The sequence below is a fragment of the Xenopus tropicalis genome, chromosome 5 (genome assembly GCF_000004195.4).
Source record: "Xenopus tropicalis strain Nigerian chromosome 5, UCB_Xtro_10.0, whole genome shotgun sequence".
In the NCBI taxonomy this organism is placed as follows: Eukaryota; Metazoa; Chordata; class Amphibia; order Anura; family Pipidae; genus Xenopus; species Xenopus tropicalis.
Window position 1 is genome coordinate 42,986,032 of NC_030681.2, and position 23,385 is coordinate 43,009,416.

A 23,385-nucleotide genomic window follows, 5' to 3' on the forward strand; every position below is an offset into this window, starting at 1 on the left:
TATTGTTAAAACTCGAAAAATTAGAGTTTAAATGGATGTTCGTTTCCATGAATCCTCTTTAGGAGCACTGGCACTCATTCTTGGAAAACAATAATGTGTTTAAATTTCACTTGAAACTGGGTGAAATAGAAAACAATGAGGGGGATTAACTTCCCATTGAAAATGTGTGAAATAGAAAACAATGAGGGGATTAAGTTCCCCTTGAAGCTGGGTGAAACAGAAAACAATGAGGGGATTAAGTTCCCCTTGAAGTTGGGTGAAACAGAAAACAATGAGGGGATTAAGTTCCCCTTGAAGTTGGGTGAAACAGAAAACAACGAGGGGATTAAGTTCCCGTTGAAGTTGGGTGAAACAGAAAACAATGAGGGGATTAAGTTCCCCTTGAAGTTGGGTGAAACAGAAAACAATGAGGGGATTAAGTTCCCGTTGAAGTTGGGTGAAACAGAAAACAACAAGGGGATTAAATTCTTCTTGAAGTTGGGTGAAACAGAAAACAATGAGGGGATTAATTTCTTCTTGAATGGTTAAGGACAGGCTGTCACTGACTATTCTAAGCCTCCATAGGACTCAATGGTACTTGACAGATCAAACCTGCCAAATTTTTTGTTGACAAATAAGTTAACTAAACATTAATAAATCATGAATTATGGGAGTTATTTTCGAAAAACTCAAATTTTTCAGGGAACAATAACAAAATAATCAAGCTGACGAAAACCCATTCGTAATTCTCAAAATTATCTAGAATCCGACTTTATCGCTACATAGCTTAAGTCTATGTGCCCCTAACTGTCCTGATAGCCCAAACAAGAAAATGATTTATTACAGGCTGCTAAACCAGTAGGACGTTTTAATGGCTATGAAATATTTATCATGATATAAAAATATTTTAACATGTATTTCTAAATGTAGCATGTTCTTTATACATACAATATAAATTGCATATTAACATTTGTCTGAATGTTAATATGCAGTATATATATATATATATACATAGTTACAAAATGGTAATCAAAATTCAAATCAAATGTATTTAAGTCTAAGGGGGGGGGGGGGGGCATTTTTTCTTTCTCATATCACCAAAACCACAAGTCCTACTGGACTGGTGAGAGTTTTTTCAAAGAAATATTTTCAAATAGTATACTATTATTGGGATTGTTCAAAATGTCAATTCTGTACATCTAATTTCAACAATAAACCTATCTTGGCTGGCTCGCTGGCCTACGACACATTGCAGTATTCTCTGTGGTTAAAAGCAACTGACATATTCTGAAGTTGTGTGAATACTTCAATAAGACCAGTATATATAAATATACTGAACAATTCATTGTGTGAAATATGAATGCACCTTTAAGCTAACTGGCCCAATGAGAACTGCCACTTGCCCAACTTCACAAGGCCTTAAACAACTATAGTACATATGCGCATCGCATTAAGAAAAATCTGGTACAAGCACAACCCATGCAGTATTCAATTTTCTTGTAGCAGCAATAACCACTGCGTAATAAATATAATGTTCATGCATTCAAACCTCTTAAAATCGGCAGGGGTTCAATAATGAAAATAGAAATAGCAAATCCTTTAACATGATCTGCACACTTGTCAGAAGGAAAGGGAAAGTCAACGTGTTTCCTTAATGTCCCAACACGGTAAAAGAGGACACGTCTTACTCTCCAAACTATTTTCCACCCAGCAACGAGTCTAGGTTTCTTCTCTGTAGACTGAGGTTTTTACTACTGTAAACAATTGTCTCTTAACAACTGCTAGCAGCAGAACTGAAACTCTACCCAGATAAACCTGTCTGTACATCTTATAGACTATATCGGTACAAATTCATTTCTCAACATGGTCGGAGTTATTGCTCCTTGAGCACCATACCATCTAAATGGACACAAAAATTCGAACGATACAGTAAACACAATTTTAATTAGGCAAGGGTCTTCTCTAAATCTCAGTAAATGCAAGTCTTCATTCCTGAAGTGGAAATATCACTAGTTTATTTTATTTTTAACTTTTTTTTCAGATTTTCTAAAAAAGAAAAAAAAATAAGAACCCAACACACACACATACGCACTCAATTTCTGTGCAACACACCGTAAGACTTATTCATGGCAGGGAGAAAACGCCAGTATGAATAAACTTCGCACAGGAGCATTCTCTGACAAAAACACATTTTTATGATAGAAATTATCATTTATAAATATTTTTATCGTGAATGTATCTACAACGTTACAAATAGTAGTCGTATTTGTCGTAAAAGTGCTGAATATCTCAGAATATCCAGATCCTCAATGTAAACAGAACCTATATTTTCCTATTTACAAATTTATTAGTTCTTTTAACCTTTTTTTATTTCTGTCAAACACTTACACAGGTAAACTATTTGCATAGGGAACAGGTAATAGCCCTTTAATATCCATTTCTCCTGAATTCTGTACAAATTACCAATGCAAAATATTTCATTTTTATAGATCTTAAACCATGCAAAATTATAGATAAAAAAAAAATTACACAATTGAAAAAAAGTCTGAATAAATAAAGCAAAAATAAATAATACCGAGGTAGTAACAAGAATTTTAAAAGAAAATTGTAACCGTGAGGCTGGATTTGCCGCTCCGAAAATCATGCAGTTTAAGCTTTAATAAGCATTTTTACTGTCACTGTGATGTTAGATCTGGCAAGATGTGATCATTTTTTAACAAATTTTGCTTTTTTTATAGAGATAATGGAGATATACGTTGTGTATGTGTGTGTGTGCATGTATATATATATATACAGGTATAGGATCCCTTATCTGGAAACCTGTTACCCTGAACGTTTCAAAATACGGAAAGGCCATCTCCCATAGACTCCATTGTAAGCAAATAATTATTTTCTCTTTAATAATAAAACAGTACCTTGTACTTGATCCCAACTAAGATATAATTCATCTTTAGAGGCAAAACAAGCCTTTTGGGTTTATTCAATACTTAAGTTATGGAGATCCAAATTACGGAGAGATCCCTTATCTGGAAAACCTCAGGTCCCGAGCATTCTGGATAACAGATTCCACACCTGTATATATTTTATATATACACTCAAAGCAATTTAAAAACCATAAAAAAATCTACCGTAAAGCAATACGAAGAATAACGTTTGGTTGTAATGCTGGTTTCTACAGATCCTTGTTACTAAGAATGTTTAGAAATGTGTAGAAGGATTGATATTTTACAACATTTTCAAAGTAGCTATTTTTAAAGTTAAAGTTTCTTTGTCAAAAAAAAAGTAGTTCTCATTCAGTCATAATAAAAGACATCTGTGTCATCAAAAGGTTTTCAAATGCTACATATAGGTAAACATCTTCATTTCTATTTTTCTTGAAATATTAAAGTATAAATATTTTTATTTTATTTTTTTTGCTGAAATACATAATGCTAGACAACAATGTTAAAACCGGTCGCCCAGTTTTACTTACATTTACAATGTACATAAATATGTTTTTTTTTTTTTGCTAGAACAATAAACAATATCAGCTGAAATATTTGGTCATCCATACAAGGTATCCTTTAGATTGCTTGTGCTTATTTGACATTGCAAACTCATTAATAAAAATATAAGAGAGCCACAGTTTGGCAGTGAACATCCGTGGAAATTCCACTTTAATTTCCTCCACACAAGGATAATTAGCTTTGCTTGTTTGTGTATTGGCTTGTTAGTATCCACTCTTTATACCACTGTAAAACACCATCTAATTGAAAATTGGATTATCCTAAAATGCCCATCTGAAGGAATACAAATCAAGCCAAAGTTTCATTTCAATATTTGAACATAATACTGTATTGCACATAAAATGTCAGTAACTACGTCGTTAATGCAATTGGCTATATATTGCAACAATGAATTGGTGTGTTGAGGACAGCTATTACCCTTGCACATGCAACATGAAATAAAACAAGGAGTCTGTTCATAGTCCACCCAATATATCATTGTAATGATATACTCAAGTAAATAGCATAGAAAACAAATGTGGCAATTCCAGTGTTGCTGTTTTTCAAACTCAAAGATGAAGAGCTTGTAAAAATGGAGACGGAGACCAAACAATTTTTAAAGTTATTCTTCACAGTAGCCTGAGTAGTGCACAAGTGGAGTTCTCCAGGAACTCAGTGTCTGATGGTAATAAACTACATATGTGTTCTGTTAAGAAAACAAGATATGTTATCCAGAGGTTTTAGCTAAGATTCAGTGATTGAGCCTTCTGTACTTTCAAGAAGAGACTTATAGACTTGTGAGTTCAAAAACCTTGGAAAAGAGTCTCTGTGCATCAATGTATAGATCTGAAGCTGGGCATCTTCGTACATATGGGGGGTAGGATCCAGCAAATTCCGGTTGATCACTTCACGCACTCTAGAGTCGAGGCTGACCTGTAGGCATGAAAATGAGCAAGTTATTGATTGCTAGTGTACAGTTTCACTGGGCATGTATAGTATTTTGTTTTCCTTTTCCGTGTTTTCATGGCAATATCAGTACATGGGAAGGCCAACTGTTCACAAATCAAATTTTTGAGTTTTTTTTCCTAATTCAGGAAAACTCAAAAAGCTTGAATGTGTGCTAATATATTAAAAAATGGAATTTCAAAAACTTGATATAAAACCATGAAAAAATGCTAAATCCCATAATACCTTTTAATGTGCCACATTTTAAATGAATCTCAAAAACTCAAATAAGTTTGCTCCAACTCCCATTGACGTCTACATGAACTCACAAGCTTCTTTTTCTGTTTGTGTTTTTGAGCATCAAGTTTTGGAAACCCAAATTTGAATTTATGTTTTTGTTGCAAAAATCTTAAATTGCAATAAAAACTTGAATTTGAATGTTTATAAAGCTTCCCCTTAGTTTAATGTCTGTAACAATATTGGCTTAAAGACGTCTATCCAATAAAACACCCTGTGTGTCATAAGACTAAATAAAAATGATTTCCAAGATTTCTCACATAGCATAAAGTCATCATTTACAAATGGAAACCTGTTCTTATGCCTTTTCCCTAAAGACAGTGTAAAAACTGAATTATGGATAGAATACTTTTGGTGCAAGAATGTAGCCATTTATTTGTGTTTGCAGGCACATTTGCAAATATTCTGTTTGCCTTTATTACAAAAGAGTCTAAGGAGCACCTGAATTTGACTTTTTACTGCAATCCTATTTTTTGGGGCAAAAATCACAAATTCGAGGTCCTGAAGCGTGAATTTTCGAAATTTATTATGCACAAAAACTCAAAAATAAAAGTCATTAGGAATTGTATTAGCAAGCTATTTTTCAATTAAAGTTTTCAAGACTAATTCAGAATTTAGTAGAATGTGATTTTACCACGTTCCAGTTTTTTTTTTTTCACAATTTCCACATTTTTTAAGATTCAAGTGTTTTACTAAAGGAGCACAGACTTGAGATTTTACATTTTTACGAATTGGAAAAAAAACCTTAGAAAAAGTCGAACTTAACATTTTTGATAAACCTGACAATCTTATGCAAAATAAACTCATGTTTTCTGACTTTCCCAACTGGATCATTTTATTTTAGCAAGGCTTGCTATAACCAACAGGTTTGATTCCAATGTCTTTGATTCCAATTGTTCATGCTGGTTATTCTAATAATCATTGGTAGGAAAACACTTTTGTAATGACAATCCCTTCTTGATTAACACTAAATTCAGCCAAATGTTCAATTTTTTTTGCTTAGGACATTGCTTTCCACCTTCCCAGCATAACACCATAGTTACTCTTCCATTTCCTAAACATATAGCAGATAGGCTTTGTATCAAAGTTTTTCGATTACTACTTGTTTTTTTATTACTCTATAAAAGTATTTTGATATGCTTGGGGATATTTTAGTTTAGTGAAAAGATAAGAGAACTTTAAAAGAAATGTGTAAGTCAGCTTCATGGCATATTGACACACTGCCAAGAGCATAAAAGATATATATACATGGGCTGGCTTTTGGCCATGCTATAAAATGTACTGCTTTTTTAAATAAAACAAAATCATATTTATCACTTATGAAGTCATAATATTCCATGCCGTCTACATTTCCCTTAACCCAGATCAAACGGAAATTTCTCCTTAATCTCTGCATTTTCTGGGTCCCTGGTGAGGTAATAAAGTCTTTCTCTACCTCTGCTATACACCCTTGTGTATCTCACGGTGCTGTGTTGCTTACTCACAGTTATAAAAGACAAGGTGATTGGACAGTGTCTGATCATCTATTGTTTTAATTTCTCTGGTGCTTATTATTTTCTCTTATAAGAAAACATAGAGAGGAAAAGGAACATGTCCAAGTATAGATATAATGACCTCTAACTGAGATCCTTAAAAAGCAAATGTGACTAATGTGGTCCTGGTTCAAAGTCAAACATTTTAGGCTGGTTTCAAAGGAAACCTCAGCCTACACATGATATTCATAGTGCTTCTCAGAGAACTTTTCAATTATAAATGCAGATGTTTCCAAAAAGTCAGAACTTCTGCTATATACTGTATATACAGCAAAAACGTTCTGCTCATAGGGTAGAGTCCTACTCACTAAACTACCACACTTTATTACATAAAGTATGTTTAAAGAATCTCATTGACAAAAGTGTAGAATGTACTTCTTGTGTATATATATATATATATTGTTAGAAAAACCATCAAGAGCAACCACATCCTCTGCTTCTATACTAATCTAGTAGTATAATAATCTGGCTCTTTCATGTGGATCAAGCTATCAGCAAATGAGTCATAACGGAAAGCTTTTGGATAAGAAAACCTTGCTGACTTTTTTTCTATCACTGTATAACAGGGAAAATCAGTCCAATCAGCTTGTTTCTGTGCAGCTCACTGGTAAGGAAGGGGTTTTATTGATGATAGGGTGGCAGAAAGAGTTTGGCTTTATTGGGGTTTGCAGGAGATCTGCTTCTGGGCAGGTCCCCATCTTTGTGTGTGCTCAGCAGTTTACAAAAAAATTTCAATGAATAACTGGCTGACAAATTTTTTGGCTGATTTCTAGTCATGGGAAAGGACTTGTCATCCCAAGCCCTTACAAGTAATTGTTCAAAGTCCGAGGGGAATCAGACTTTATACTCATAGCAACAAGGAGGAACACCAAGTGAGCAAGTTGTTCTCCCTCTGTAGGTATCACAGCACCTAACCCTAGACATCTTGGCCCAGACAAAAAGCTTCATGGTCATATTTTCTAGAGATCTACAAAAATTTTGACAAATACAACAATTATACTTGTAGCACAAATTGCCTGTATGTGTTTGTTAAAGAAATCCATTAGCCAGGTTTGGTTTAGGGAAATTAACTGAATGCAACCTGAGAATTTGCTTATATTAGTCTTAACATTTTACTCCAGAGATCAGCAGAAAGGCATGCCTCTGATGGCATTCCAGAAAACCAGTAGCCGCCCTCCATAGCTCAGAGGCTTTGGTGCTTTAAGAAGATGGTCCTTGGCCATGTACCCTGAAGAATGATTTTTCTAAACATTGGTTCCTCCTTGGGATCTCAGTATAGTCTTTAAATGCCTTTGAGCATTTAAGTATTATTAGTCATTAAGCATTATTAGTTATTTACATGAAATACACACATGATCATTAAGGAACATGCAGTTTCCCTTTGCAACCTCAGTTCAGACCTAGGGTCTTTTCAGTATTCCATTTACATTCCATTTACAACAAGGAAAACCGCCTGCCTGGCTGCTTAATCCAGAGATATTCAATCTCTAAGGGTCTCTCTTCACACTCTCCTAGAGCTGTCCCTATGGCCTGAGCAGAAAAAGCAGTGGGGCCAAGTGCAACTATACAGAAGTGCAAGGAGCATGTTGACACAAGTACCTACTGAATGTCATTTTATGTGCAACTGACTACAGCCAAGAGCAACTCTGCTTGTGTTCGTAAATGGTCCCTACTGTCACTATAAACTAAGTTCGAGGAAAGGCAGAATTAGGAAAAAAAATTTCAGCACTCATTAGTTATTACTACCCCTTTTTTCTTACAGAATATAGTTTCCTCTGTCCTTAGGTGTGCTGCGAATAGAAAGTAGGGAATATGCGAATTTTCATGCTCTAAAATGCAACAATAGATCTCTACAGGGATAAGTGACAGAAACTGAACTGTCACCTTAATAAGTTCTGTCTTGAGGGCAAATGACTTTTTTATAATCTTTAAAATTAAAAAAATTAAGGTGTATTATAATATTAGTACCAAATTAGCAAGAACAAATATTTACAGCTAATGTAGAACAAAGATGAGTAACACATAACTTAAGAGTATTAGTTGTTGCCTTTATATAAATCCCCAACCAGTGGCTTATGAACAACATGTTGCTCACCGCCCCATTTGATGTTGCTCCTACTGTCCTCAAAGTAGGTGCCTATTTTTAAATCACTGGTTTGTAAAAAGCTTTGGAAAGATAGAGACACAATTTTACGCCAAACAGAGCCTCCTGCAGGCCACCAGTCCACATGGGGCTACCAAATAGCCAATCACAGCCCTTATTCGGCATCTCCTAAGAACTTTTTAATTCTTGTGTGGCTCACCAACACATCTTACGTCTGAAAGTGGCTCAAGTAAAAAAAAAAAGGTTAGAGATCCATGATTTAACCCAACACTGGACCTTCCAGAAGTCAGTTGCAGACTGAGATCCCTCTCATGTGTGTACCAAAAACAATTCCAAAGCTTGAAAGACATATTGGTTCTTTAGAAACAGAACATACTCTACCTCTTTTGGTGAAAGTATAGAGATATAATCTTCATAAATATTTCTAGCTGTATCTTCAACTATTTTCTTGTTTTGTTCATTCTTCAAGTCTTCACATGCTAACCAGAACAGAAGATTTTCTTCACTATATTCTGTACGTAAAAATTCTCGGAAGAGGTTTCGTCCTGCAGGGCTTTTCATCATCTTGTCAAAATTGTGGGACCAGGACAAAATTTCTTCAGCAGTAGGAGTTTGGCTGAAATATTATAACACATACCATTTATTAGTATTATAGTCCTTTTTTAAGTTAGCAATGGAATAATAAGGGACATTTGCTAAATTGCTTTAATGGGTAACCTTGAGCTAACACTTGTGGCCATGGTTATAAGAAGCAATGAATTCAGCCAGTAACCAGTGACAATACTATAATGTTCATGATGCAAACATTCACAGAAACAATAGCTAAATTGTTAAGATACATAAAAGAGTTGTAAAAGCAATTTTTTTCAGTTTCACATTTATTATTTCATGCACAAATTTTCTTTTAGGTTCTCATTGGCATCTTTACTGATACAACTTGATAACTTTTAACTGAAGCTGACCAAACATGAACAGATTTTGTTGGACATCGCAATTTGGGTGTTATTGACCACACTGCCGGACGTTATGGGCACGTAAGGAAGGCTACTTTATTTTCGTTATAGAAATGTTGGGCTGGCCATTGGATATAAGAAGCTCTGAGCTCCTAGGATGTTTAGGCCAGAAAAACATCAGCACAAAACAGAAGAAAATTGCTAAACCACAGCAATATTTTGATTGTCAACCTAATTTACTATATAACTATATCATACATACCAATATTTTATCTCAGCTATTTCTGGGAGGAGACAGAGCTTTGTAATCTCACTTTATGAAGTATACTTCATTCCAAGCAACCATAAGTTTAAAATAACTTGTTCTAAATAGTCTCATCTCAGACTGCTGGCTGCCTCTCTATGTGAGGTTAAACCATAATTTGGTTGCTGGCCAAAATAAAGATGTGTGCTACCTTCCCAGCAAATAAGGATTTCCCACATTTAGATACTGTGGGAACTCATTTTGATCTTGATGCATAATGCGTGCCCTTTTACATTCCATTATACATTAATCTGTGCTAGTCAAATGGTAAGATGCATTGTTAACCCCCAAAAAGTTCTTATCATTTGTTTCCCCAGTCAGAAATGTCATTTTTGTACGAAATCAGCACTTACCAAAAAAAACCTTCTAGTGAAATAAAACGAGATTCTTATACCTATATGTGTTCTGGTACAACTGGGTATTAGCAATCAGCACTGTGTTTAATACACTGATATGTAAATGTAAAAGAGGGAAGGAAAATGACCCTATACAATCTCATTCAATAAAGAAAATCAACTTGTAATAATTGTGAATTTTAAATATCTAGTGTAATACAACCCTCTGATGAAGAACCCCATGGTGCAAAACGCGTTAGGAGAGTGGGTACCATGAGGCACTGGGATGCACCTATCCATTGTTTGGTACAGCATGTTTGCTTTTTTTTAATTGTTTGTTTAATTTTGAGCCAATAAATGGTTGTTTATTTCACTGAATACTTTGTTGATTGATTATGAAATACACTCCTGCATATCACTCATGTCGGACTAATAAATATATATATATTTAACTCTGTTTCTATGTATGTTAGACTAAGTTGGCCAACGGGCAGCCGAGTCTGGTGAGGAAGAGCAGGCAGCTTTTATTGGCATGCGTATAGCCACCTAAAGAGTGGTCTTTAGAGGTAATGTAATCAAAAGTAGCAATGTTATCACTAGGTCCATTTGGAAGCATTTACTAAGGACCTATTTGACAACAAACATCTGAGTTAAGATGACCATACACAGGCTGATAGGAGCGGCTGATAGTCTGGGTCGGAAGCTTATAAGCCTGTGTATGGGGTTCTCTGCTGGCCTGCCCAACCAAAATCTGGCTTAAAATCAGGCATATGTTGATCAGGCATGTTTAAAAATCTTGTCTGGGCAAGTACATTGGCTTATTGATGTGGTCCCAAAGGCCTGAATCCTGTCACTGTGATCCAATTATTCAGATCAATCCAATATCGCCCACCTCCAAGTAGGCATATTGGAGAACGATTGTTTGGTGACCTCCCCAAATAAGTGTATCTTTCTCTGTATAGCCAACCTCACCAGGCAAACTTTGCAACATTTGTTACATTACCTCTTTGAATTTTCTGGGGATTACACTCCACTTTGTGATTAAAATTTGATTTAGCCGTTATTAGGTCATAACAGGGTTGATAGATAAATGGAAAGCTTTTTTTGTAACAGTTATCTTGCAATAGTTCCAGAGATATGAAAGACAATAGAAAACCATTCATCCCTCTAAATTTCACCCTAATTTTACTTCCAATATGCCTGTTGTTACAATGCTAGGCAACTCTATGGAGGCAGGACCCACAACTTGGGAACTGCTATTCTAAAACAGGTGGGGAGGTGAGATTAGCCAAACAATTAATTGGCAACTATCACAAAAATGAAATATATAATGTTAATATAATTGTCTTATAGGACATATTTAACAATTATGTAACCTTTCTGAAATAATCACGTTCCTCATCATAATATCCCTCTCAGCAACCTGTATCTCTTCAATCTCTCTTTATACAGAAGTTAGGGGCAGATTTTAATTGACAGGTAAGTCTAATACATCAGATGTGTAAAAGTTAAAGGAGAAGAAAAACTACCGACACTGTTTATTCCCAATAGATTATCCCCAGTGCAAGCTAGAACACTATATTTATTCTGTAGAAAGCTTTACCATAAACAGACTTAGAAGGTTTCTTTGTTTGTTTAAGAAAGCTGCTGCCATATTAGCTTGGTGTGACATCACTTCCTTGCCTGCCTGTCTCCTATTGCCTTGTCTCTCACTGATGGCTCCTAGCTCAGATTACAGCAGAGAGAATGGAGGGGGAGAGAGGAGAATGGAGGAGGAGGGAGAATGGAGGGGGAGAGGGAGAGAGGAGAAAGCTGCACAGTCCAGCCTGGGGCTGGGAGGTTTCAGCTGAGAGAGGAAATATACCAAAGACCATGTATGAACAACAGCATCAAATGAATGCTGTATGTAATATCACAGACAACTCAGAACAGCAAAATTGTGAGTGTTTATTGGTGTATTTACATATACCTTTCTGAACTTACATGGTTTTAACCTTCTACGTTAACTTAACTGACTCAGCACAAAATAGCTGACTCCAACAATATTCCTGGATGTAGAGGCACAGGATATCTGTCAGAGCCAGTTAGTGTGAAAGAGTGAGCTCAAATACATCTTTTTAGGCAAAGGATGCAACCCCCCAAAGGATGTAGTAGACCTAACTGTCAATCATAATCTGACTCCAGCATAAAAAGAGAATGGAAAAAGACAGATTGATGTAAGGGCCACAGTGAAGAATAACTTGGTAATTCAGAAACAATACAGAATTTGTAATGAATTATCTTTATAAAGTCTCTTATTTTAGTGAGATAAGGCTTATATTACATTTTAATTTCCATGCTAGTTCCCCATTTAGCATGCCTTAGGGTTCTGACACTGCAAACATGTCAAAAACAAAAAGAGAACAAATGGATTCAACACTCACCATTCTTCTTCAACCTGTATATTCTCCATTTTTGTTGTATGTGTCGGTCGTCCTGCTTGCTCCCCTCTTTCTTCATTCCTAACAGTGAGGCTGCAATGTAGTACAACACTTTATTTTGTCTAGAGAAAGTAAAGCAACTTAAACAAAATGTAAATGATGTCATGTGTTAACCCAGCTGGGTGTTGATAGCAATCACGTGTATTTTAATTGACCCCTTAATCCCAAATACAATAAAAAAAAAATTAAAAAACATTACTCATCAGGGCTGACATATCACTTATTTTTGTCCTGTGTCTGTGAAAAAAGAAGCATTTGTATCTGCAAACTCCCACCTACTCTGATGTGTTAATAGACTTATACATATTTCTGAAAGGGGGCAGAAAGCCCTACACAATTAACGTATCATGCTTTATATTGAACAGTACATGCAAATGCATGTAGGGCATTTTCATTCTCTTGTCCTTACAGTTCCTTTTTAAATACAGCTGTGTTTTGCTTTAACTGAATGTAGATATAGAATGTTCTATATCTTCCCTTTGCAAACAATTTTGACATAAAACTGGCTGTAATAGGACAAAACCACTGAATTGATCATATAATAAAGGGGTGGAATGTGTCATGATAACGTGACCATCAACCGCATGTTAGAGACACTCACAGAAGATCTTTATTCAGCACTCCATAGTACCCATGCAGGTACATCAGCAGAACAGTCAATTTACTACTTAAACTTCCAAACTGACCATCTGTTCTTGCGCCACATGTGCAGTTCGGTTGCACTAAGAACTGTGCAGCAAGAAACGGGACAATGCAGTGAGAAATAAGATCAGGTTTTATTGCTTGGAATGAACTGCCCATACAGAACTTTATGCACCTGTACATGCATTGAAGACAAAGTCAAAATAAAACTTATGGACAGATTTATTAAACTTCACACTATGAAATTTATATATAGTACAATAGAAATAAAAACATACAGACATAATAATGGTTACTACACCCTTAACTTTCACACAAATATGATTAAAACCATACTCTACCAATACTAGCACTGACTGTGAATTTTGTATGCATTAAAATGCAAAATACACTCACCTAAAGGATTATTAGGAACACCATACTAATACCCTTCTCTGACCTCTAGCATCAACAAGGCATTTTCGCCCACAGGACTGCCGCATACTGGATGTTTATCCCTTTTCACACCATTCTTTGTAAACCCTAGAAATGGTTGTGCGTGAAAATCCCAGTAACTGAGCAGATTGTGAAATACTCAGACCGGCCCGTCTGGCACCAACAACCATGCCACGCTCAAAATTGCTTAAAATGCTTAAATGTCTTGACCAGGACCACACCCCTAAATGCATTGAAGCAACTGCCATGTGATTGGTTGATTAGATAATTGCATTAATGAGAAATTGAACAGGTGTTCCTAATAAACCTTTAGGTGAGTGTAATTCTCTAATGAGATCCCAACAGATCTGTGTAAATCTGGCTCCATGTTTTTTGTACCTGCAACTGGATTTTTAGGCACAGTTTCTGACCAAGTATGTTCTTATTTCCAGTGCCTGATTACAGTGTAATAAGCCAGTTGGGTTTAGTGTGTCTGTAAGGTTGGTGTTAGTTTCCTTTTATTTAAGAAAAATATACATTAGCACATTTTTCTTCAGAGACTTCTTTAAAACCGGAATTGACTGAAACTGATGGTATGGGTTGCTATTGTATGTATAATAGTAGATCTCATATGGAAAAAAAATATAGGAAAAAAAAAACAGTAAAAACATTTATTTTACAATTTCCTGATTGGCTGAATACTTTGTAACAGTGGTCGACTGTCCTCAGCCTGCAATCTCCAAATCCCACAATTCCCTGAACACGCAATGTTAATAATGTAAGGAACATCACAGTGCAATGCATTGTGGGTTATATAGTTCCTGCATGCTGTCTGCAAGCTGTGGAGAAGTTGTGACAGTTTGTAACATCAATGTTTTATTCCCTCCTCCCCTGCAAGGATTTCAAATGATGCAGAAAGAGAAGAACTGTTCTGCAGCTGGATTTCAAAATATAAAATGGTATTTTTTCTTACTTTTTGAGGGAACAGATTGCAGTGATAGGTAAATGAGGTGTTTCTGCGTTGTGTGGGGCTCTTTAACAAATTTTTGTTCAGAAGCCGGAGCTCCCCTTTAAGTGAGGGACATGCTGTTATGCCCCAAGCACTTGAGCCCAAGAGAATAGAAAATAACCCCTAATCTAAAAAATAAATTTGTAGCTGGCAGTCCTGTATATTTGTTGGCTGAGCAGAGGAAACAGGAATATATATCCATGAATGATATGGCCTTGTTTTTCCTAGGGTGACATTTTAAGCGACACAACTATAAATGAAAGCTATAAATAGTTTTTGCAGCACTCCAGGGTGTCTGGTTTTGCATAAATGATATAATGGAACACAAGGGCTTTTCTTGTATTCTTTGATTATACAATTCCATTCCAGAAGCAGTGGTTTATCATGTGAGCACCAGCAAATGAAAGCAAGCCCAGCATGTCTGAGATGGAACGCTCACAGCACTTTTTATAACCTTAAATTTAGCTCCCCATACATAGATAGCATTGATGAACATGACTCATTGCATATGAATGGTAATGACCAGTTTCACAGGACTGTTTATGGATTTTTACAACTTTTCAAAGAAGGAGACAAAGGACCCTGTCAATAGCATGCACAATATTTGGGTTGCCTGCCTGGGTGCAATGAAATATTTACTGTCTGTTCCAAACTTGGCAGTGCCAATTTCAGCAAAACCCAGCACAATGCATCAGTCCGTCTCTTTAAAGGGAAATCTGGCTTTATAAGATTTTGAAATCACTTGCACTTTATATCATATATTAAATATAGATTTTCAGCAGGTGCTTGGGCCGACGGCTCAATAACAGATGGTCATATTCTTGTAGCCCCGCTGGCAACATATGTCCTTGTTTCATGTTTGAACCACATTGTGATTACCCCCCAGTCTTTTTGCTTGTAACTTGGCAAGAAGGGATATAAAGGGGTTGTTCATCCTTAAGTTAACTTTTGGCATGTTCTAAAATATTCTATTTCTATCAACTTTGCTATTGGTCTTTATTGTTTATTCTTAATAGTTTTTTTAGTTATTTGCCTTCCTCTTCTACCTCATTCCAGGTTTCAAATGAGGGTCACTGACCCCAGCAGGTGAAAAACTATTGCTCTGTGAGGCTACAATTTTATTGTTATTGCTACTTTTTTATCATTTATTTTCCTATTTAGTGCCTTCCTATACTTATTCCAGTCTCTTACTCAAACCACTGCCTGGTTGCTAGGGAAAATAAGACCATAGCAACCAGATTGCTGTTGAAATACCAAATGAAGGAGCTGCTGAACAAAAAGCTGAACTGAAAAATCATAAAAAATGCAAAATAGTGACCAACTGCAAACTGTCCCCAAATATCACTGCCTACATCATACTAAAACTGAATTTAAACTACCCCTCTAACAAAGGTAAAAGGAAAGGGCACAGGGAGATCACAGGAGTCTTAAATTCCCACTACAGATATGCAGAACCTGACATTTAACCCTTTACGTACCATAATAATGTGGCACTGGTATAAAGGAAAAAAGTTTAGATCAAAGTAGAAATGCAAAATCTATGGTTATCATCATTTATATATATATATATATATATATATATATATATATATATTGTGCCAGCAAGTTATGCTGCACTTTACATTCATTTATAACAGAGGTCTTATAACAATTCTGTAAACAAGGGTTACAGAATTAAAATAGGATCAGAGGATGCTGCTCACAAGAGCTTACAGTGATGGCACCATTATGCTTTTATACCAGCCCTGTAGATTTTATGATCCCCTGCACTTAAAGGGTTATAGAATAAATGTATTTTTAGAACTGAGATTGCATACACCACCTGTTCACTTCTAAGCTTCTAAATGTGTTTTGAGAGGATGTGTAAAACATATGGGGCATACATAGGTTTGACTATTGTATGTATTCACTCTGTATTGTAAATTCCAAGTAAAATCAGTTGGACTATATCAATAATAAGCATTAGCAGAGAAGAATACAAATATGAAGAGAGATGTGTGGGTTTGGAGACGCACAAAATAAAACTGGCATTCAGACACTCCTTTTTGGTGGAACCTGTCATTTTGACTTATCATTTCAATTCCAAGTCATTTCATTCAATATGGTGCCAGTCCTAGTACCAAGCAGGTTTTGCATGTTTTGTTCCACCATGATTCATTCTCAACAGCTGACAGGAAGGCCTCTGGATACCCCTGTCTCTCTCTCTTTTATATTTAATTTATATTCTGAACCAATAATCCTTTGAACTATTTCAAGGGGAACTATTACAAAAATGTAACTTAATAAAACCTTTAGCACATGAAAATCGATGTTATTCTTAATGCAATCAATAAAAGTTTCTATACTGTTTCTAAAATCAAGTTACCCTTCGCAATCCCCCTCTCAGCAATCTATCCCCCCCTCCTATATGCAGTTTTGTGTCAGAGTCGGTTGTTTTGAAAGACAATTAGATCTAATACATTGGGGAAAGGGAGAACACACCAATGTACTGGACCTTCCTTACTGTAAATCAAAATCTGACTCTGAGTTTTGCATTTAGGGAGGCAGATTCCTGGGAGGGGGCTAGTAAAGAGTAACTTGCTTATTTCTGAAATGGTACAGGATTTTAAAAAATCATTATTTCCATGAGATGACATTAAGTTATCATTGTCACAATAGTTACCATGTAAATGTTCACCCACATATTGTTAAGGTATGACATTCCAACATTAAAAAAGGATTCCCTTTTCACCTGCTCCATTGTCATGTTTCTAGATACACCCTGTATCTGTTGTTCCTACATCAGCATATTATTTAAAAGGGCAAGTGCAGGGTATAGAGAGCCATACTGGGGCTTAACTTCGGAGACTCAGGCCCACTACATAATGGGAGCTTAACTGTGGGGCACCTAGAATATTGTGCAGAGGGCCCCCGCACAAGATTGCTGGTGCTTCCTCTGTTGTTATGCCATTGGAGCCATACCATATGTGCTTGGATCCAGGGCTTGTTTTCCAAGCAATCATTTCTGAAATAGGCTTGAATTTGTCTCCCCTGGATTGCTTGAAACACTAGTTGCCCCAGGTAGGGCTACAGATTTGCTGCTTTTTCCAGTCTCTATACTTGAAGCCACTCTGGATCATACCTTCCCCAGGGATGTGATTGCAGGGAAGCTAAGGGATGCCCCTTAGTGCTCACTTACAGTACACTTGTGTGTAGATTGTTTCAAGAAATATTTAGGGCAAGGGTACACAAAGTATATTGTCTGATCTTTCTACCACAGGCATTTTTGATAGAACTAGAGGAAAGCAGATCCGCTCTTATGTGCACACACCCATAGCTCAATTTGCAGGCCCAGCCTCTGCCTATGTGGAGCTACATGGAGCAGATATCAGAGCAAAAATGCATACATTCTTCTTTTTGTGCTGTGTAGCGTCGCAGAGGACTATTTTTGTGCTCCATGTAGCTCCACACAGGCCAACACCAGGCCTGTCAATAGACCTATAGACTCTACAAAAAATGCCTTAAATGAAAAATGGATAATCCACTTAGTGTGTCCTTGCCCATAGATGTCTTTTTACCAACTGAAAATATATAAGGGTAAAACAATTTAAAATTCCTCTACACATTTTATGAGAATGATAGTTAAGATTGATAAAAGAAAAAAAATTGTTAAATCTTAAAAAAACTCTTGGTAAAATTTAGAGAGGAATTAATTATAACTGTTCCATTTAATGTCTCTGACTACTATAACTAAAAAAGAACATTTCTTGTTTACATCAATTATTTGGCATTGTGCCAAATGACTCCAGAATTATTAATTAGATGAGGAAGCCCTATTCAGGGAGAAACGCATTGAAAAGAAACATCAATAAAGGCTAAAAACATGTTTTATACTATAAACAACATTGCACTTTAGTAAATAGGGTTGCCACCTTTTTTTGTGTATACTGGCCTCTGGGTCAGGGGTGGGGCTATTGCACAAGGGGCAGTTTGCTATGGGACAGTGCAGTGATAGTTTTCACCCAGCATTTAGCCACCAAACTAAACCACCCCAACTGGTCGGGAGAGCAGATTACTTAACTTCAACCAGTGATGTAAAATATAGTGGCTAATTTATTATTAATTGACCATAGGGGGCAAAAAAACCCACGATTTACAAAAACACAAGTGTGGTTAAAAGAAACCTACAGCATCTGTAATGGCTGATTAATAATAATAAATCCCACCCTCAGTTGTTGCACCCACTTTTCTGTATTATAGGGACACTTGCACATTTAGCACTTTTCTGGTGCGCCGCTCCAGTAATTTTAAACAATGGGGGAGCATAAAGTTGTGTAATATATTATGATTGATCATATCCCTTTAAATTTCTCTTATTACTTGTACTACCATGGGTGCCATTGTTAACTGCAATCAACCAGCAGTTTTGTTTTTTTTTTTAAATATTCTGTATTTTCAGGTGTTTTATACACTTAACAGAGAAGAATGGGAGCAGTGGTGGAGCATAAGATGGGCAACATAGTGGTGGTGGGGAACATGCAATGCTTTCATGGTACATAGAATTTGCCCAATTTAATACAGGTATGGGACCCGTTATCCAGAATGCTCGGGACCTGGGGTTTTCTGGATAAGGGGTCTTTCTGTAATTCGGATCTCCTACCTAAAGTCTGATAATAAAATTATTCAAACAGTAATTAAACCCAATATGATTGTTTTGTCTTCAAGGATTATTTATATCTTAGTTGGGATCAAGTACAAGGTACTGTTTTATTATTACAGAGAAAAAGGAAATCATTTTCAAAAATGTGAATTACTTGATGGAGTCTATGGGAGATGGCCTTTCCGTAATTCGTAACTTTCTGGATAATGGGTTTCCGGATAAGGGGTCCGATACCTGTATACTTAATTGTAATGGGCTAAGGCCAATTATTGTACCATGCCACAGAATATGTTGGAGCTTTATAAATGTTACTACTACTAATAATAATAGAATTTTGCGTGGATTGTGTCAAGCCTGTCCTTTAGCTAAGTGCAGTGAATGTTTAAGGAAAGTCACTTAGGGGCAGATATACTAAAACTCTGTAAGTTCTCTTTTTTTTTTTTATTTTCAAATTCGACTGAATTTGTTTTTCCCTGTCTGATATTTACTAAGAAAAAGTCGGAAGGAAAAGTTGATCAGAGAAAAGTTGTAAAAAAACACAATTTTTTCAAATTGCTGCTGCAAAAATCCCGACTTTATGGAGTTGTCACTGTGACAATTAGAAAAGTTGTGATTTTCGTACAAAATCCAGAGAAATCGCAAAAGTTCTGAGGCAAAAGAAAGAACTTCAAGGAAATGGAAGGGACCTTTGCTTCTACATCAACTTTGCAAGTTTAACCCGGATAATTGATTTGGATTTTTGGCCATTTAAACCCATAGTAAATCTCGGAAAAGTCTAATCGCTTTTCTCTGCAACTTTTTCTAAACCAATTTGAATCAAGTTTAAAATGAAATATCAATGGTTAGTAAATGAGCCCTTTAATGTAAATGAAAACCCAATATTGCTTTGAACTGATCCTGGGTAACCTGCACTGTAGGGATATTTTACCAAAATAGCTCCAGTATATTATAGTTAACAGGGCTCATTTACAAGCCCAGGAGGTGCAGGTGCAAGAGTGTGCCCCATTGAGTGCTAGATTGAAAACTGATGCTCCGTGCAGAGGAAAGCGCTAGGTGGATGACTACGTCTCCCCCTGCCCAGTCCTTTTAAATCTAACATGGCCTAAGGCAGGCTGCAGTGAATTCAAACAGAAGTCCACAGTCCAAAGTCTCTTCGCTCTATTTCGGATTGCAGCCTTTTTTTGCACTTTGCACACTGTGTGGGTCATTGTTAATGTAGAGGCACCCTACTGTTTGATAATAGCCTGTCTATGCATTGTATAGTTCCTTATTGTCTATGTTTTTGCTACACCTGTACATGAAATACAATATCTAATTTAAGTCCTGGCTGATACTAGAATTTTTCTGGCCTTGAAACTCGTATAAACTCGACTTGGTATTTTTTTGAATAAAACACAATCATTCTTGCATTTCTTAAATGTCACGATAATGTTGGTAGGGTCGAAAGAATGCATGTATTGTCCGAAAGTAAAACTGAAAAATTTGAGAAATTTGTGAAATTTAAATGGCCATTCATTTCCATGAATCCTCTTTATTTTTCCCAAACAGGAAGTGCTCCTGCGGTCATTTTATCAGCATTGGCACTCATTCTTGGCAAATAATAATGTGTTTAAGTTTCACTTGAAACTGGGTTAAATAGAAAACAATGATGGGATTCATTTCCACTTAAAATGTTTGAAATAGAAAACAATGATGTGATTAACTTCCCCTTGAAAATGTGTGAAATAGAAAACAATGATGTGATTAATTTACCCTTGAAAGTGTGTGAAATAGAAAACAATTATGGGATTAACTTCTCCCTAAAAGTGTGTGAAATAGAAATAATAAAATAGAATAATGCATTTAACATCCCCTTGAAATTGTGTCAAGGACAGACTGTCACTGACTACTCTTTCTCTACCTTTCTAAGCCTCCATAGGACTCAATAGTTCTTGGCAGCTTAAACTTGGCTTGCTTTTTGTCAAAAGTCTAAAAAAGTCACAAAGTTTTATAAATTTCGAACGTTAGTTCATTTCTCAAATTTATCAAGATAAAAACGAAACAATTGTATTCTGCCAAAAAACACACACATAAATCTTGAAAAGAACAAAACATGTAAAAATCAAACTTAGCAAAAAGGCCCTTAAGAAAATGTGGAGCAAGTGATACAAGGCTTTGCTCTGCAACTAGGGGAAAGGGGATTTACAGTAAGCATCAGCACAGGAGGTAGGTCTTTATAATTAGGTCATTTAAGTTTGGCAGGTTGGGAAAGAGATTTAATAGATCAGTTTAATCATTAATGACACAATGTTAGCTACTGGAGGTGTTTAAGTACATTCATGAAGAAAGAAATTCCATCACCTTGTAAAAAAGAGGAGTCTATTTTCTTTAGCCTCCCTTTGATTAAAAGTGAGTAAAACGTTTTTTTAAAAATTAACGAAAAATTCTGTAGGTTTTAGTTTGGATTTTTATTTGCTTGTCTGAATCCATATGAATTTAAAGCATTTGAATTTATGGTTTCATCCCAGCTAAGCTACTAACTAGAACAAATATAAACAACTGGAAAAAACAATTTAAAAAATTTCACTGAAGTTGCTGTTTAATTATCCAAGGGACATAATGAATAAAAAGGGATAGTAAGGGGAATTTAGTCAGTTTAGGCATATGGAGGTGCACATTTCATGGTAAAATGAAGCATGTTGTACCCTCTGACTCCAATAAAAATGAAAAACCAAGTGACAAACAAAATGCTCAGATATATGAGTGCATCGGATGAGTTCATCCACAGTGTACCATTTCCTAATTCCAGTGTCATTGAGGGTACCCTCTAAATAGTGTATGTCGTGACGTAGCCCCTTTGGTAAGTTGTGCACAAATTGCACCACAAGATTTACTGAGTCAGACTGGCACATCAGCAACAGCTTTAGTGGCGCAAGGGAGACCTGGAAGAAAGGCCTCAAGCCAACTTATTATTATTGCCCAATAGCATTAACCCATACTAACCAATAAGATGTATGCTTTTAAACAGTTGACCAGTAAATTCTACTTGCTGATTGGTTGCTATGGGTTACTGCTCCTGGACAAACTTAGGACCTTTTATTACATAACCCCCTTATTATCCTATTAGCTATCTCTTTTTGTAAGAGGATTATCACTTGAGGAGGGCTATGAGAGGAAGTGGCCAGGTACCATACAAACCTCAACCTGGGTCTGACTTGTTGTTGGCTTCTAAGATGGCATTAAAAGGGAGTTGGCTCCAGAAACGTATGCCACCAGTGTTGAAGGTAGCTTTCTGGAGCCCTGCCACAGTGCACCTAAAGCATCTAAAGTGTTTTTTTTTCTCCCCAACCAAAACTATATATAGGTTTTCCAGCCAGCCCACACAGGGTCGGACTGGGTTAGTGGGACACAGAGAACCAGCCTGCTCCTGCTGCTCCCCCAACGGGAACTGTGTGCCAGTGCTCCGATCCAAATCGCAAAGTGGGCTGCGGTGTGGGTAGGGGCGCAGGAGCTCGCAACTAGGGTGTACAAATACAAACAGTAGAGTATATTTGGTAATAACAAATACAAATAATGTTTACATTTCCCACTGGGTTCATTGGTAGGGTACGGGATTTTTGCTTTTTTACAGATCAGCTTGGAAGTATTACTTTCTAATCACACATGATGTTCACTTTGAAGGAGACCTATGAAATGAAATACATCCAGATCCTCTTTGATCATGTTAATTAAGTAAAATAAAGGTGAATTTGCATAAACAAATCAGTCAAAACTTGTTTCCTACTTCCTTTTAGGAATGAATCATCACAGAGAGCAAGGGAACTGGCCCTGATTGGGCCATTTGGCTTCTAGCGCATGTGCAGTATAGTTTGCCTACTGTATGTTTGCCATTGCCACCGGATGAGGTATCCCCTCAGTTTCAAAGCTGCAATGTTCAGTGGCAGCGGGGGGATTTTTTTTTTATTAATCAGTTCTTTTTATATGGCATTCATAGGCCAACCCTCTAAAGCTGTCTTCCTAGACACGGGCCTGCAAATGCTTATATATAAATACAGCTCTGCTGCAAGCAGGCACCACTTTGCCATCATCAAGGCAAGTTGTGCATAATGCTGTGTGCCCTTGTGTATGTGTAAATTTCAAAAAATATCTAGAAAAAACTTCCATGACTAAATCTGGAGAGTTTCTATATATGTTGCACAGCACAAAACAATCATTCTGTCCAGACAAATAATTCAATATGCCAGTGTCACTTATAGGCAGATCTACAACGCATCAGTACAAGAATCAA

The 23,385-nt window shown here is 36.3% G+C and overlaps 1 protein-coding gene across 3 annotated transcripts in view; it reads right to left on the bottom strand.

Annotated features, from left to right (window-relative positions):
* Positions 1 to 3,341: 3,341 nt before the first annotated feature.
* rgs17 (regulator of G-protein signaling 17) overlaps positions 3,342 to 23,385 on the bottom strand; it is a 34,008-nt gene continuing 13,964 nt past the window's right edge. For 2 of the 3 annotated variants that reach the window (XM_018094248.2, XM_004914670.3), the window contains 3 exons: positions 12,358 to 12,447; positions 8,724 to 8,958; positions 3,342 to 4,397 (listed from right to left, as the gene is read on the bottom strand). In XM_018094248.2, the coding sequence (XP_017949737.1) occupies positions 4,209 to 4,397; positions 8,724 to 8,958; positions 12,358 to 12,447 (514 nt within the window). In that variant the 3' untranslated portion in view covers positions 3,342 to 4,208. The remainder of the gene's footprint in view (positions 4,398 to 8,723; positions 8,959 to 12,357; positions 12,448 to 23,385) is intronic. The other variant, XM_031902610.1, reaches the window with a different exon arrangement.